We start from the raw sequence: 16793 nt of genomic DNA, 5'->3' as shown, positions 1-16793 counted from the left end.
CAATCAAGAGAAGAATTCACAAGAGCAAATAAAGGGGGTTCACCACAAGGTGCAAACCATTCATAAGCCAGAAGAATAGAAAAGCTAGATTATACTTTGCCAAAAAACATCTAAAAAAGCCAGACCAATTCTGGAAAAGCTTTCTTTGGATGGATGAAACTAAGATTAATCTGTACCAGAATGACGGGAAGAAAAAAGCGCGGAAAAGGCTTGGAACAGCCCATGATCCAAAGCACACAGCATCATCTATAAAACATGGTGGAGGCAGTGTGATGGCATGGGCATGCATGGCTTCCAGTGGGTCATTGGTGTTTATTGATAAGACAGAAGCAGTCAGGTGAATTCTGCAGTGTTTAGAGATATACTGTCAGCCCAGATTCAGCCAAATTCAGCAAAGTTAATTGGACGGCGCTTCACAGTACAGATGGACAATGATCCAAAACGCACTGCAAAAGCAACCCAGGAGCTTTTGAAGGAAACGTGGAATATTCTGCAATGGCCGAGTCAATCGCCTGATATCAAACCAATTGAGCTTGCATTTCACTTGCTAAAGGCAGAAAGACCCACAAAGAACATCTGAAGACAGCTGCAGTTAGAGCCTGGCAAAGCATCAGAAAGGAGGAAACCCAGTCTTTGGGAATGTCCATGGGTTCCAGACTTCAAGCAGTCATTGCCAGTAAAGGATTCTCAACAAAGTATTAAAATTGAACATTTTATTTATGATTATATTCAATTGTCCAATTACATTTGTGCCCTGAAAATGGAGAGACTGTGTATAAAAATGGTTGCAGTTCCTAAAATTTTGTACTTGATATTTATGTTCAACCCCTTGAACTAAAGCTGAAAGTCTGCACTTCCAATTCATTTGGATTGGTTAATTTTAATTTATTCTGCTGGCATACAGAGCAAAAAGTATGAAAACTGTTCCTGTGTCCAAATATGTATGGACCTAACTGTAGGTCCCTTTCATACAGATCTGTTTTTCAAACAACAACAACAAAAAAAAAAATAATCGGAAGAAAAATGGATGCCTTTTTAAATCCTATGGAACTCCTCACACTGGTCCTTTGCGTTTTTGAAAGCTACCTAAAACTGCAATTGACACTGCTCTGTTGTAAAAATGCATATTGCATCCCTTTAAATCCTGTGGAACTCTTCACACTGGTCAGTTGTGTTTTTAAAGTCCTGCTTGCTGCATGTTTGCATTGGTGTAACATGGTAAGCATCTGCCTGCTCTCCCCCTGATTTGAATGCTAATACAGTTGCAGCGCAGCCCCAATCACTTGAATAGGGGGCAATCATTTTTCCCACTCTAAAGCAAAGTATTGACATTGGTACAGGTGAAACTCGAAAAATTAGAATATTGTTCAAAAGTTCATTTATTTCAGTAATGCAACATAAAAGGTGAAACCTATTGGATTTTCCTGCTATCCTGTGCCTGTATATAATAAAGATACTTTAAGGATATCACACTATGTGGCCCTCTCTGTTTATTTGAGTCCTGGTGGGAACCAGCCAGATCCACAGAACAGCTGCATCTATCCGGCTACCAGGCAGTGAAAGATATGCTGACAAGATCTGACCAGACCAGGTTGATGACACAGGAGGTCCAGTGATATCATACACAAATGCGCATAAAGATTGCGTATCTGGTGAGTGCGCAATCTTTACATTTTTTATCACCTGGCGGTTCCAAATATTGGACATCTGAGGATCATCCTGGATCTTAAGAGCACTCCTTCATTGAACTGTTTCACTTCCCTCACTCCATAGCCACCATTCAGTGGCTTTATTAACACACAGTCACTGTTTATTATCACTGTTTATTATCTGTGTTTGATTTTGAATTTATTACTATCTGCTAGGTTATATAGCGCTGCACCTCCCCTCTTTTTATACATTTATGTCTCTGAAGGTTTGATACGGTGCCTTTTTTGGTGTACAGCTGCTGTTTATCATCATATTCATTCAAGCGCTCACTTATTCTGCTTTTCTTGACTAATATATGAGATAGACTCATTACATGCAAAGCAAGATAGTTCAAGCCGTGATTTGTCATAATTGTGACTGATTATGACTTACAGCTCATGAAAACCCCAAATCCACAATCTCAGAAAATGAGAATATTGTGAAAAGGTGCAATATTCTAGGCTCAAAGTGTCCCACTCTAATCAGCTAATTAAGCCATAACACCTGCAAAGGGTTCCTTAGCCTTTAAATGGTCTCTCAGTCTGGTTCAGTAGGAATCACAATCGGGGTGGATTTGATTTAAATCACGATTTAAATCACTAGTCAGTAAGGCTTGATTTAAATAATAGTTTTCTACATAGACTAATTCTTGCTGGTATAACTTTAATATACAAGTAGATGAAGATTTTTAGAATAACAACTTTTCTTATTAGTTTTTTTATCCCCAGTTTAATAGGTTAATCATTCATATTTGGACAACTTTTCTGTTGTACTTAGGAAGGAGAAAAATAATCATTACCTTAATAATAACAATTTAAATAGATTTATTCAACTGAAACAATAACATTACAACATATGTTATTTGCTTAAACAAACATCCATGTTTGTTAACTAATTTGGCTAAACAAAATATATATATTTTAAGAAACTTAGACTGTCAGCCCCTTCCTCCTCACACTTAGTTTCACTTTCTTCTTGTGCAGATCTATTCCACTCCAAACAATCAGAAAAATATTGTTTCTATTCTATTCACTGAACTTCTTGAAACTTGGCACTGAAGGGGTGGATTCTGTATTCATAGGTTTGTAGAAGTTAGGATTAAGGTCTTTTTCTTAACTCTGTTCATGTTATAACATTTTTGCTGTGAAGAAGAGGCATGTGATCTCCGCTGAGTCAAATTCAGTTTTGAGAACTGCAAAAGTAAACCAAGCATCTGTGATAATATCTTGTAGGCAGAGAAACTGCCCAATAATCTTACAAAAACCTCTGGAAGAGCATGATATTGTGAATGGATTAATGGAATTTATTTACCAAAAAAATTAAACATATACAGCCTTATTCTACATAATTAAAAAACTAATCTTTATTTCATGATGGAATAACCTTTGGATGGTAATATATTTAACTCAAAAAGCATTTTATACAAAAAAATCCGATTTAAATAAAAAAAAAATCTGTTTTTTTTTTATATATTTATTTATTTTTAAATCATTGATATTTATCCACCCTGATCACAATCATGGGAAAGACTGCTGACCTGACAGTTGTGCAGAAAACCATCATTGACACCCTCCATAAGGAGGGAAAGCCTCAAAAGGTAATTGCAAAAGAAGTTGGATGTTCCCAAAGAGCTGTATCAAAGCACATTAATAGAAAGTTATGTGGAAGGGAAAAGTGTGGATGAAAAAGGTGCACAAGCATCAGGGATGACCGCAGCCTGGAGAGGATTGTCAGGGAAAGGCCATTCAAAAGTGTTGGACTTTCAGAAGGAGTGGACTGAGGCTGGAGTAAGTGCATCAAGAGTCACAGCACACAGACTGATCCTGGACATGGGCTTCAAATGTTGTATTCCTCTTGTCAAGCCGCTCCTGAACAACAAACAACGTCAGAAGCGTCTTACCTGGGCTAAAGAAAAACAGACCTGGTCTGTTGTTCAGTGGTCCAAAGTCCTCTTTTCTGATGAGAGCAACTTTTGCATCTCATTTGGAAACCAAGGACCCAGAGTATGGAGGAAGAATGGAGAGGCACACACTGCAAGATGCTTGAAGTCCAGTGTGAAGTTTACAGTCTGTGTTGATTTGGGGAGCCATGTCATCTGCTGGTGTTGGTCCACTGTGCTTCATTAAGTCCAGGGTCAACGCAGCCGTCTACCAGGAGATTTTGGAGCACTTCATGCTTCCTTCCACAGACAAGCTTTATGGGGATGCTGACTTCATTTTCCAGCAGGACTTGGCACCTGCCAACACTGCTAAAAGCACCAAAACCTGGTTCAATGACCATGGGATTACTGTGCTTGATTGGCCAGCAAATTCGCCTGACTTGAACCCCATAGAGAATCTATAGGACATTGCCAAGAGAAAGATGAGAGACATGAGACCGAACAATGCAGAAGAGCTGAAGGCTGCTACTGAAGCATCCTGGTCTTCCATAACACCTCAGCAGTGCCACAGGCTGATAGCTTCCATGCCACACCGCATTGAGGCAGTAATTGCTGCAAAAGGGGCCCAAACCAAGTACTGAGTATATATGCATGCTTATACTTTTCAGAGGTCCGATATTGTTCTATGTACAATCCTTGTTTTATTGATTGCATGTAATATTCTAATTTTCTGAGATTGTGGATTTGGGGTTTTCATGAGCTGTAAGCCATAATCATCACAATTATGACAAATCACGACTTGAACTATCTTGCTTTGCATGTAATGAGTCTATCTCATATATTAGTTTCACCTTTTTAAGTTGCATTACTGAAATAAATGAACTTTTGCACGATATTCTAATTTTTCGAGTTTCACCTGTAAGTCCCAGTCTGGCTTCCTTTGCAGCTTAAGTGCTGCTGGGGGACCGTAAAAGACAGCTCAGCAGCCTGTTTTCACTGCCTCCAACTCCAAATAAAACTAAGCTCAATGAACACACTGTCTGTAAAATACAGGTATTTTTGTGCTTGTATTTGTTTTTAAAGAGGAAAACCTTGTACATGTATTGCATATATACACTACGTGTGTGTTTTTTTTTTTTTGTTTTTTTGTTTTGTTTTTGCCTATTATGTTAGTGAAATCAAGCAGATTCCTCCACAGTTCAGTTTCTTCAATACATTACTCCCAATAGCTAGCCATTCAGCACCTGTGAAGACATTACACCGTGCTTACCAGGTCCTTGTTTGATCGTCTATTTTCTTTTTTGCAGTTCTCGGTCTTCCTGGGGCTGATCTTTTTCCTTGAGCTGACTGCAGGGATCCTTGCCTTTGTGTTTAAGGACTGGATTAAAGATCAACTCAACTTCTTTATTAACAACAATGTGAAGGCGTATCGCGATGATATAGACCTGCAAAACCTCATTGATTTTGCTCAGGAATATGTAAGTGTGAATCTGTTTTAGTACTTTTACTTTGTCAGTGACTATCACAGCTTCTTGTGTAGTTTTTGTCCCGCTCATATTTAATTTTGAATGCTGTAATGTCTGTATTCATGTAGTTCTAAGCCATGCCTCTGCTGCCCTCTAGTGGAACCATTAGAGAACATTAACTTTTTGGTAGCAGCTATGTGCAAAAAAGTGTTTTTGTATGTTGTAGGGAACATGTGCTTCTTATCATATTTTTTATAACTTTTTGTATAACTTTTTTTTTTTTTTTTTTCCTTTTCCTTCAGTGGTCTTGCTGTGGTGCTCATGGACCCAATGACTGGAACCTCAATATTTACTTCAATTGTACAGACTCTAATCCAAGCAGAGAGCGCTGTGGAGTCCCATTTTCCTGCTGTGTGAAGGACCCTGCAGTAAGAAGCTCCACTTACTTTATTTTCTCTGTGCATTTCAGATGGCTGGGATTTTTTCATAGTCAACAGTCCACAGATGCACATTAGCTTAATTTCGTAGCAGTGCAGATTTTGGGAACACCATTGGTTTGGATTTTGTATTTAGTAGTATGTGGGTTTTCACACTTTGAGGCAACGGTAACTCTCATTGCCACAAAACATGGCAAGACACCTGCTCTGTGCAGTGTTCATTGCAAATAAAGTAAATTCAAATCCCCTGCACTGTTTTTCCTAGCCGTGCTTCCTTTAAAAAGCTGCTCACCCCTGTTAATTCACCAATAAAGAATTTCAGTACTAAAAAAAGTGCAGTACTTTTTACACATTTTCCAACCTTAAAGTGTTGCAGTAAAGCATGCTTGTTATACTTACTGTGGAACCTAAGGGGTTAATCTTCCACATTGTGTAAAAAGGATATTTTGTTCCTGTCTTCTCTGATCCTCCCCTTCTTCTACTGTCCCCAAACCATCTGCTGATAGAACAAAGCCTTGGGGCAAGCTGCACATGCTCAGATTGAGAGGATGATATGATATCCAACACAACTCTTGTTGGCACATATGCATTTTATCACAATAGAATGTTTACATGTGAATAGGCCTTTAAGGATAAGTTCACCTTTTATACAAAAATAATAAATGCACTTTTTTTTGCAGGTAAAAAAATGGGCATTTATTATTTTTTGTTGCAGGAAGCCTGTAAAGCATTGCACCAGCCATCAGCAGAGTCTCCTGCAGATCTGTCAGTATATCTGCTTGCCCATACAGGATGTGTTCGGTGTGTTGTGGTTGTGCGTTTGGGGTGTTTTTATCTTTAGCAATATGCTTTTTTAGTTTTACTCCAGATGCATTCAAATCTGTTTTTAGGAGCAGAACAAACACTCATGCAAGTAACATGAATTATTTCAGTGAGGCTTTTTTACAGTATTAAAGCGTTTTTAAAAGACGAAAGGTACAGTGCTAGATTTTGCAGCTTGTAAATTCAGTGCTGCGGGTGGTAAAAGCACTGAGCACCAAACATACGCTGCAAATGCATGTAAATGCATGTGTGGAACTGAACACAGGAACTGCAGTGTAAACAAGCCCTTAAATGGACCTTAAATGTTTTTTGCAACCCATGGTTGCAGGAAAGAAAATTGCATATATGGCCAGCTTCAGACAGTGCTTGCCTTTTCCTATCAACTTTCTTTGCATCATACAGTTTTCTGCAGAGCTCCAGGTGCAATGTAAACTCTGCAGGATATTGTGTATGCAAACAGGTGGTTAGATGTGAGTAACAAGAGGCAGTGCTTTCTTAAAGCATTGATTCATGAAAAGCTTCCTTTGCTGAGGAATATTATCCATATCCCAATGTGCCTCATAGTCAGTGCCTATTTCATGTGGGCTAGCAGTTAAAAGAGCAAGTTGTGTTTCTAAAATGCATAATCTTTCTCTCAACAGGAGGATGTTCCCAATACTCAATGTGGATACGACGTGAGGCTGAAGCTGGTAAGACTGGTCCCCTCTTTAACTTTTTTGTCACTGCCATCGTGTGTGTGTGTGTGTGTGTGTGTGTGTGTGTCTGTGTCTGTGTCTGTGTCTGTGTCTGTGGCTGGCTGGCTGGCTTTTGCCAGAGATATTATGTGTTGGCAAAAAAATGTCTCTTTATTATGTGAAGGTATTCATGTGTTTTATGTCGAATCCCTTATTGGGCTTTCCTACCAGCCTAAAACTGGAAACCAACCTATATTATACAAGGCTTTTATCTTTGTGAAGCATGATCTTGCTGAATGTAGTGTACCATTTGTGTTCGTTTGCTGTTAGCATTGGGCAACAGAAAAAAAATAAACATTCTCCTCCTCTGAGGCTAGAGTTCAGTGTATATACATCAATCAGCTATAACTTTGACCACCCACTGACTATTAAATAGATCCCATTTTTGCTGCCAACACAGCCCTGACCCGTTGGAAGCATGGATGCCACTAGACCTTTGAAGGAATGTTGGAATATCTAGCACCAAGCCGCTGGTAGCAGATCCTTTTAAGTCCTGTAAGTTTTAAAGTGGGTCCTCCATGGATTGGACTTGGTTTTTCCAGTACTTCCCTCAGATGCTGAAATGGATTGAGATCTGTTGAAATTGGGGCGCCAAGTCAACACTCCTTGAACTTGTGTTCTTCATACTATTCTTGAACCATTTTTGCATGAAGGGTGTGTACTCTGTCAGCAACAATGTTTTAGGTGGTACATGCCAGGTAACATCCACATGAATGACAGGATCTAAGGTTTACAAGTAGAACATTGCCCAAAGCAATGCCATCTCTTTTCCAGGTAAGTGATGTGCACACACATCCAGCCATCCACATGATGTTAAATAAAATGTGATTCATCAGACCAGGCCGCGGTCTTCCATTGCTCTGTTGTCCAGTTCTGATACTGACATGCACATTTAAGTTGCTTGTGGCTATGGATGTGGGTCAGCCCATTTTTATTTAATGTTTTTTTTCCTGCATTCAACACACAGGCAGCAGGTGAACATATTGTGTCTCACGTTTAATACATCCCATCACCTTTTAGATGCCATTGCAATGATAACTAATGTTATTCAGTTAACCTGTCAGTGGTCATTTAGTTATGGCTGATCGGTATAGGTATTTGGTATGCTTTTGTGTGGACCATTCCATTCAGCCCAGTGTAACTGGGACAGAGGATGTATTGCTAGAAATGTGTAATTCCTGGGACACATGATGGAAAGAAATTGTGTGGTGTACATGGCCAGATTGAGACAAATTTGTTGGAGAGACTGAAAGGATAATGGTTACATAAAACCTGATCATACTTGCATTATATACTGCACACAGTCCTTGTATATTCAAAATACTTCTTAAAATGACCCACTTGTAAAAGAAGACTTTAAATACTTGCCTTTCCCTCTGCTTATGCCACCCAAACATCACTCTGGTTGAACTTTTCTGCTGCACTCCATAGAGAAATATTCACTTCTGGACGTGTCAATCTCCTGTGTTCCCACAGCTCACTCTCTAAATATAGCATGATACAGTAGTGGTATGGAGATCACCAGGATGAACCAGTGAGAGTGGCAAGGGACCCAGGTGACTGTTACTCCTGGAAGTGTCAGTGGTCATTCTGGATATCCCTGCTCTGACAGCATACAGCAGATTGTGTTTTCAAAAGCCTATGCTGTAGATAGTCCTGTAAGTAATACCGCTTTTGGGAATTCTGTTGAGATCTGTGCTTTGCATGCTTTACATTTGCACACCTGCTGTGACCACCATGTGGGCAGTTCCCCTTCTCCCTGATGAGGTTTTATTGTGTATCATTCTTCATATGGCAAAAAGTACTCTGTGCAACACATCAGGAGAGTTCCTTTAAAGAGCCTGTTGCCCTAACATTTCATATTCCTGATAGGTTTCTTGTATCATGTACTTGTATGAAAAAGTATCCTATTCTCTTCGTATTTGTTGTGTGAAATCCCTGGTGATCCTGCCAATCTCTCTTCTTTCCATTCAGAAAACCACTGGATCCAATTCTGTATTCATTAGCATTATATTGTGTGTGTCGTGTTTTGTTTTTTTCTCCTATTTTGCATGTAATAAACAGTTGTTTTTTTTTTTTTGTTTTTTTTTTCCCCTTGTGAACAGGAGTTGGAGCAGCAGACTTATATTTACACCAAGGGATGTGTGGGCCAGTTTGAAAAGTGGCTACAAGACAATTTAATAATAGTAGCTGCAGTTTTTGTGGCAGTTGCATTATTACAGGTTTGTATTTCCATAATTCTTCATCCTGGTCAAACATGTTTTTTGTAATTCCGTGTGTGTGTATTTATTTTTATTTTTTATACATTATGGAGACATTTCATTTGCATACAAGCAAAATAAAATGTATGCTTTTGCAGCATTACTTCCAGTTTTGGTTTATAGATATCTGCTGCCATCTGCTGGATTAACTTTGATTAAAAAAAGCTTGACTTTTTTGGATTTAGTCCTTTAACTGTTCACTCTGTTGGGTAGCTTGGTACACACACTCACACACTTACACACTCACACACACTCTCACACACTCTCACACTCACACTCCACTATTCTGGTTCAATTTTACAGCCTCTTTATAATAACGCTTTTTTGTTTTATATTATGGTTAGAATGCTCACTGGCTTCAAACTGTTGCAGGCACTGATGGATAAATCTTTAAGTTCCGTTTGAAATATGTTCTATTTTCGGGGGACAGGTCTTGATACCTCTATGGAGAAGGCAACAGGGATTAAAATGGTGCTGTTATGAAGCAGCACTGCAAATTCCTTTTTGAGATATCTGTACATTCTGCTAGTGACATAAGTGATATAAGAAATAAGAACTTGATCTTGCCTGTTGAATGCTATATTTAAAGTGATATTAAAGGCTTGTGTAGTTTATTTAAAAACAAAAAACTTACCTGCTGTGTGCAGTGATTTTGCACAGAGCAGCCCCAATCCTCCTCTTCTTGGGTCCCCTGCAAGAGATTCTGGCTCCTCCCCCTGCCAGTGCGCCCAATGGCAAGCGGCTTGCTATGGAGCACTCATGCGTGCTCGCTCCCTTCAGCCTTTACAACCACCATAATGAGAATCCCAACCAAAACTGTTTTACAGTATTAAGTGACACAAAATTCTGGTTTGAAAAGGTCAAAATTCTTTTCAAGTATGTATGTTTAAAAGAGAAGTATGACTTGATTTTTTGCCCCCCCATTATACTTGCCTAGGTATATGCAGCATCCGTCCCCATGCCGGCTCTAAGGATGAGAACTCAGCAATCACATGACTGCTGATCACTGAGTTCTCACTGCCGCTCTGAGCAGAGAGTGATGACTGTCAGTCAACGCTCTCTGCTCTGCCCCCTCAGCACTCACTGGAGTACTGGGCTGTGTAGGGGGAGGGGGCAGCTGGCTCAGATTCTCAGCGGCACACCAAGGCTGAGCCAGACTCTGGGGTGGATCCCAACTTTGAAGTCAAGATCTTTCCCCAGTCTGGATCAGCTGAGTGACATCAGCCGACTGCCGGCTGAAAGCGGGTCACAGGATTGCAGAACGAACTGCACTCCTGTGATGCACAGGAGAAGTACAGCCAAAAGAGCTTTGGCTGTACTTCTCCTTTTTAACTTAAAAATCTACCTTCTATTGCTAGCGCCTCCTTCAAACTCCCCCTTTTTTTGTTTTGGCTATTGTGACCTGACTTCTGTTGGAGATTGTTCTCCGTGGTCCCACTGTGTGTAGGAACACAGCCACCTTCTCTTGCCTCCTCCCCAGATGGATGTCTGTGTGTCAGTGGCTGTTCCAAAGAAATGGAGGTGCAGAGGAAACCAGTATGGTAGCTCACAGAAGATGTTACAAGAGCCAGAAAATGGGAAGAAATGTTTTCATGAAAAATATATTACAGGGCCATTAGGTAGTGCTTGTGTATGGATTTATTTTTGGAGAATATAGATATCATCATTTATTGTCCCTGTATTTTAAAAACTGATATGAAATACATATATTTTTCTTAACTTTTTGTCATGTTTTTCAGATTTTTGGAATCTGCTTGGCTCAGAATCTAGTTAGTGATATAAAAGCTGTGAAGGCAAACTGGTGACACATTGCCCTGAATACACATGAGCCCCCTGGACACTGTAGGTTGCCTTACAGGACTGCACCTTAACACCAGAGACTACTCGGCATGAACTCATACTGGAATACCTCCCTGTACTTCATAGTATTTCTTGGAATGTTCTTGGCTGTGGATGAGGTGACATAAATACAGCGCGTGTTCTGTCCTGCTGATTGGGGAACAATGGGATCTCTCTGTGCAAAGACCCACATCATCCAAGCTTCCTTCCCTCCCTGGAGGGGCCGGCATTGGAAGCAAAGGTGTAATATATGTGCATGTATGATACAGAAAGGGCAGCGTGACAGTGATTTATATTTATAATTATATTATATATATCTATAACAAACAGGAGAGACTACACACCATTTGGACCTGACATGTTGTCTAAGCCATGAATCTGGAAGGGACTACTTGTATAAACTGCTTCCAGGTTGGTGTGGAGTGTCCACCTCTGAACCTTGTTTTGTCAAAACACTGGAGCTGGTGCAGCTTTATAGTTTGGTATTAATCATTCAATAGAGCTGCCAATGTGTTCTTTTTTTTTTTTTTTTTTTTTTTTTTTAAATTGGGGGGGTTGGGGGGAAGGGCTGTCATTTGTGTATGGATTCCTTTGTACTGGGACAGTGATGTAGGCCTTGGTTGCAGGTCACATTAGCACCATTTTTATCTGACTGTAAACAAAGTGCTCTAGGTATAAGATATAATTTGGCTGGAGGGGGATGCCATACTGTAGTACCTCCAAGCCAGATATGAATAGGTTTTTTTTTTTTTTTTTTTCTTCTTTCCCAAAATTTTCCGTCCCTGATGCTGTGGTAGCATCAGCCATGTATCATCTGATTGGCATCAGCATTTGTAAGGTGTGTTTTTTTTTTTTTTTTTTTTTTTTTTTTTTTTTTTATTTCATAAATGCTAGCAGCCAGCTGTTCAGCACATTTTATGCAAAGCCTGGATGTCCGACAATAAAATTAGCTAGTTGATTGTATTAGACACACTTTTTTTGTTCCCTTTATATCTTAGAGATATGTGTAGAATTCTTTTTTTTTTTTTTTTTTTTTTTCTAATTTCGTATCCCTTGTATGCGCTTGTATAGTTGGGCAACTTTTTTATATCTCACATGATGCTTTCCAGCTAACAGTACATCTTGATTCTCAAGACCATAACTCCAGAAAAATTGGCCTGGTGCAGTGAGAGTAGACACAACAGCAGACAAGCTCTTTTTACTTGTTTAGTGTGTTGTGTACTTCTCATTAGCATAGCTCACTGGTGAACCATATATAGACAAAATTAATCATTCCATATCTTGAGACTACATTCCATGTACAGTCGCTAACAGTAAAATGACCAAGGTAGGCCTTTTTTATGCTGCATTTTAAACCCAGCCATTCTTAGAACAGTCAAAATGTTGTTTGACTGAATGTTACTTCCTTTATTCTTTGTAGCGGAAATAAACCCTCCTATTTTCAGCCAAGGAAGCTGCCATCTTGGCCTCTGTTTTGATCTTCAACTGCCATGATGCTGCACATGTGATCAGTTATGACACCAGCCATTCGATAGTTTGACAGTTTAGTTGAGAGCACAAGCAAATGTGAAGTGTTTTTTGAAACTGTTAAACCGATGGGTTTAGCTCTGCTTTAAGACTTGTGCTCATGTCAAGGTTTTTCAGCTGTTTTTCTAAAAAAAAAAAAAAAAGTAATACTCTATTCATATTTGTGGGGCCATGGGAGCCTTCATATTTTAAATTGAAGCTCTGTAGCTGCTGTAGACTGTAATAGACAGTTTTACAAACAGTGGCAGTAGCCATTTAGTGGAGTGTAGGCTTTGAATCTTCTAAGTACAATGCCATATGGCCTCAGATGTCAGTCCTAGAATGAATTTCCTGTCAAAACTGCCATTTTGTAAGCTGTAACCATGTTCTTCACTCTGTGTAAATTGTGTGAAAGTGTTTAGACTGGGCTCGGCTATATGCACAGTTATTGGAATGACAGAAGGTCCTTTTTCATGATCTTTTCACTTGAAATCCATTTAGAATGTCTTAAAACGTAAGTAAGAGCTTAATGAAATAATGGCTTCTTGTGGCTACTACTCAAACTAGGAAAGGCCTGCCATAGGGGAGGAGCAGTTACATTTTGTCATTTTATTTTCTGCTTTATCTTTGCACTCTGCTTCATAATTTTCACCTTTTTATCCCAATCACTATTGGGAATTTTTGTTAATGTTAATTGTTTTACAGAATTTTGTTCTTTAGTGTCTTGCAGATTAGGCCAGTAAACCGTACCCTCTCTTTTTCATCCATTAAGGGACATAGGAATTCTGTGACTTTTCAGGTTATACTGGTGCCTACAGGAGGTGAGGCATTGGCCAACTGAAACATTGTAAGGCAGACCCTGTATAATCCTATCCAGCATGTTTGGTTTTTTTTCTCTTCAGCTCTGTAGAAAAGTCCTAATTTTTGGCTAGCCTACCAATTCATGACATATACTTTTTTTTCTTTTTCTTTTTTTTCCTCTGAATTCAATATACATCTAGGCTGCATTGCTGGCACTTAAAGAAACGTGATTGAAGTTACCAATGTTACACTGCTGCTTGAGCTGGCCTCTGCATAGCAGCTATCCAGATTGGCAGCTCCTCAGTTATGGCTTCAGAGGCTAGACATCACTGAAATTGCCTAGCCTGGCTTTTTGACCTTCAGGCACTGGCCTCTGTACTGTGGCACTTTCCATTCCTTGGACATTGTGCTTGCCAGGTTCAGGGCCATGGCACAGACCAGGGTGCAACCCTGTTTCTGAGAACTAACTTGGTGAGTAAGGTCTCCTTTATATGTAGCAAGGTAAATGCGTGTAATTGCAAGCTCTGCATATATCCAAATGCCATATTAGTGTGCAAAAATAGAAACACAAAACTTAGCACACTGGATCGTGCTGATAACACCTTTTAATAAATGGTAGCATTGCACTTGCAAAATAGTAGCTTGATCAGAGCAACGTATCCGGAATACTCCTCCAATGGTAAACCAGGTCACCCAGGCAGATACTCATTAGGTAGCCAACAAAAAATAGAAGGAATGGTAATCTCCTGAAGTGGGCACTACAAAAACCATGGAGAAGCAAGTGTCTTCAGCATCTGTCTGTGTGACCTGATTTACCATTGGAAGGGTACACCTGATGAAATGTCCTGCTCAAGCCACTTATTGTAATCTTAATTTTACCATTTTTTCATTTATGAGCGTTATCTGCACGATCTGGTGAGCTTTGTGTCTTTTTTTTTTTGTTTGTTTGTTTGTCTTGTTTTGGCCTGTTTTCCTGGACACTCTGGCTGCACAGGATGCTGACAAGTCGTTCAAGGAGTCTTTGATTTTGGTTACCTTTTGAGAGATGTTGTCTTGACACTGTCATTGGCAATGCCACAGGTTGCCAAAATGTACTCCTCTTTCAGCTCAGGAGGTCTGTGCAGGAGCTCGAGGTATCCCACTTGCTCAAATTTTATTTCAGTAGCCCCTACACAGTGGTTTTCTGAGCCTACCACACATTCAAACAGTAAGCCTTGAAGACTGAGGTCTGTCAATCCTACCCAGGAAAGAAAAACAAAAAGTTGGGGTTACATGGGGTCCTTACAGTCTTCCTATTTGCCAGTGTCCCAACCTTCTGTAGGCAGCAGTTTAACATGGTTTCTTTCTGAAAACAAGAAGAAAAGGATAGCGCAGTAGCTTGGTGGTTAGCACTTTTTTGCCTTGAAGCACAGGGGTCCTCAGCTCAAATACTGGTTGAGGGACACTTATCTGCATGGAGTCTGCAAGTTTTCTCAGTGCTTTCATGGGTTTCCTCTGGGTACTCTGCTTTCCTTCCATATGTTAGACATGCTGGTAGGTTAATTGGCTCCTTTCCAAACTGGCTTTCTTGCGTGTGTGTATGAATGCTAGGTAGGGACTCTAGCATGTTGGCTCCTTGAGGGCAGGACGTATGTGAATGTACAGTATATAAAGCACTGTGTAAATGGTCAGTGCTATATACCTAAAATTCCTGTGTCCCGCAATGGACTCATGATTTACTTTAAGTAAAAAAAAAAACCTGAATATTCTGCTTTCCTTTCGAAGCAGATATCTGTTAAAATGCTGCTTTTTGGGTTTTTGCCTTTTTGTCCCTAAAAATTGTGAATGTTTTCAAATGTGCACATGTTCAAGATTTGCCAGTCCTAACTGAACGACCACCTCTCCAGCCGTCCGCACTTCATACTGCTGCACAGAGTTCAGTGGATAATCAGGAAATCGCAGTGCAATGTTACTGTACAAATTGTTTGACAAATAAAGTCCTCAGACTTTACTATGGAGTCTTCTTCTTTTTTAATGTCTAAAACTGGAGCAGGAAGTACCTGCCTGAGACTGTTGATGCATTGCTTTTCTCATACACATGCTTTATGCTACTAAAACACATTTTAACCAATTGGGGGCACTGCTTACCAGCAAATGGGTGAGCACTACTCCTAGCTTAGTTTAGGTGGAATTCAGACATTGGTTATGTGTGCGCTAAGTAACAGAATTGTAACCGTGTCATGGATGATTTATGCATTTTGGTAATATGTTTTACCCTCCCGTAGGTTGTATTTTTAATTTTTTTTTTTGTTTGTTTTCTGAGTGTTCTCTTTCCAACTGTGAACCATAAATACAAAGAACAATTGCAGTAATTTTGAATTGAAGTTTACTGAAACCACATTAAGAAGTTAAATTTCTATAAAGTCCTTTTTTGAAGAAGGACAATTTGTTTGATATTGCTGAACTGTTTGGGACTGATGACCATATGTCAAACTAACTTCAATAGTATAGAGCAATCAGCCTGTGTAGTATGACAATATATGGCTCAATTCACTAAGCAATCAATTTATGTTCATTTTACCGTAATGAGTGCCATTTTCAGACGTGATTACTTTTGCTCTTGCTGAAATACATTATAAATACTAATCACTATAGGTTAGTGAATTTCAATAAATAAAAACCACCCTTTAACTTTGATCATACTCGCCAGTATACAAACAACTTATGGTGATTTCAATACAGCTGACACTTTATCTGAACTCCATATTAAGCAAAGGTGCAGTGTCCCATATAGCCAACTAGAAATCCTCTTTTATATGTCTAAAGTGAGGGGTTTTGTGTGTTTTTTTTTTTTTTGTTTTTTTTTTTTAAGCAATGTGTTATGGGTAAAGTAACTAATGTTCTTTAGTAAGAAACATACATTGCACACATGCTGTAAATTGCCTTCAGCAGTGTTCCTGTTTCTTCTTGCCGGCGGTGGCCATTTTTGCTGAAGCCCACAGCCCCTAGCAGCAGTAAATCTTTAAGTTGTCAGCAGATCTGCCTCCAGTGGCTCAGATTTTTTGGCACTGTAAAAAAAAAAAATGCAGAGTGAGACAGTGTATTACAGTATTTTAAACAGTATAGGTACTTTAAAAAAAAAAAAACTATTTTTGCTATAACTGCAAAAGAAGTCAGCCTGAAGTGATCTAGCAGGACTTAATTTTCTGACTAATGTTCCACTTTAAGGTGAGTTACAGCATAGGTTAATTTCCCTTACCCACCTATAGCAATTGGCATTAGGGAGATTAGAGACTTGTCATGCCTGTTAATGGAGGACATTAACACACCCACACAGTGCAGACATGTGATCACAATGTCAACAAAGCAGTTATGAATCA

At 39.4% G+C, this 16793-nt stretch overlaps 1 protein-coding gene across 1 annotated transcript in view; it reads left to right on the top strand.

Annotated features, from left to right (window-relative positions):
- LOC149471171 (tetraspanin-17) overlaps nucleotides 1–15424 on the top strand; it is a 76332-nt gene extending 60908 nt beyond the window's left edge. Inside the window, exons 4-8 of the mRNA XM_089693626.1 lie at nucleotides 4876–5046; nucleotides 5337–5462; nucleotides 6935–6982; nucleotides 9133–9249; nucleotides 11028–15424. Coding sequence (XP_089549752.1) covers nucleotides 4876–5046; nucleotides 5337–5462; nucleotides 6935–6982; nucleotides 9133–9249; nucleotides 11028–11093 — 528 coding nt within the window. The 3' untranslated portion in view covers nucleotides 11094–15424. The remainder of the gene's footprint in view (nucleotides 1–4875; nucleotides 5047–5336; nucleotides 5463–6934; nucleotides 6983–9132; nucleotides 9250–11027) is intronic.
- The last annotated feature ends 1369 nt before the right edge of the window (nucleotides 15425–16793 follow it).

Source organism: Staurois parvus, unplaced genomic scaffold, assembly GCF_062004578.1.
Source record: "Staurois parvus isolate SC_StPar_1 unplaced genomic scaffold, SC_StPar_1.0 ptg000025l, whole genome shotgun sequence".
Taxonomy (NCBI): Eukaryota; Metazoa; Chordata; class Amphibia; order Anura; family Ranidae; genus Staurois; species Staurois parvus.
Note: the sequence above shows the minus strand (reverse complement) of the source record. Positions and strands in the feature narration are given on the sequence as shown.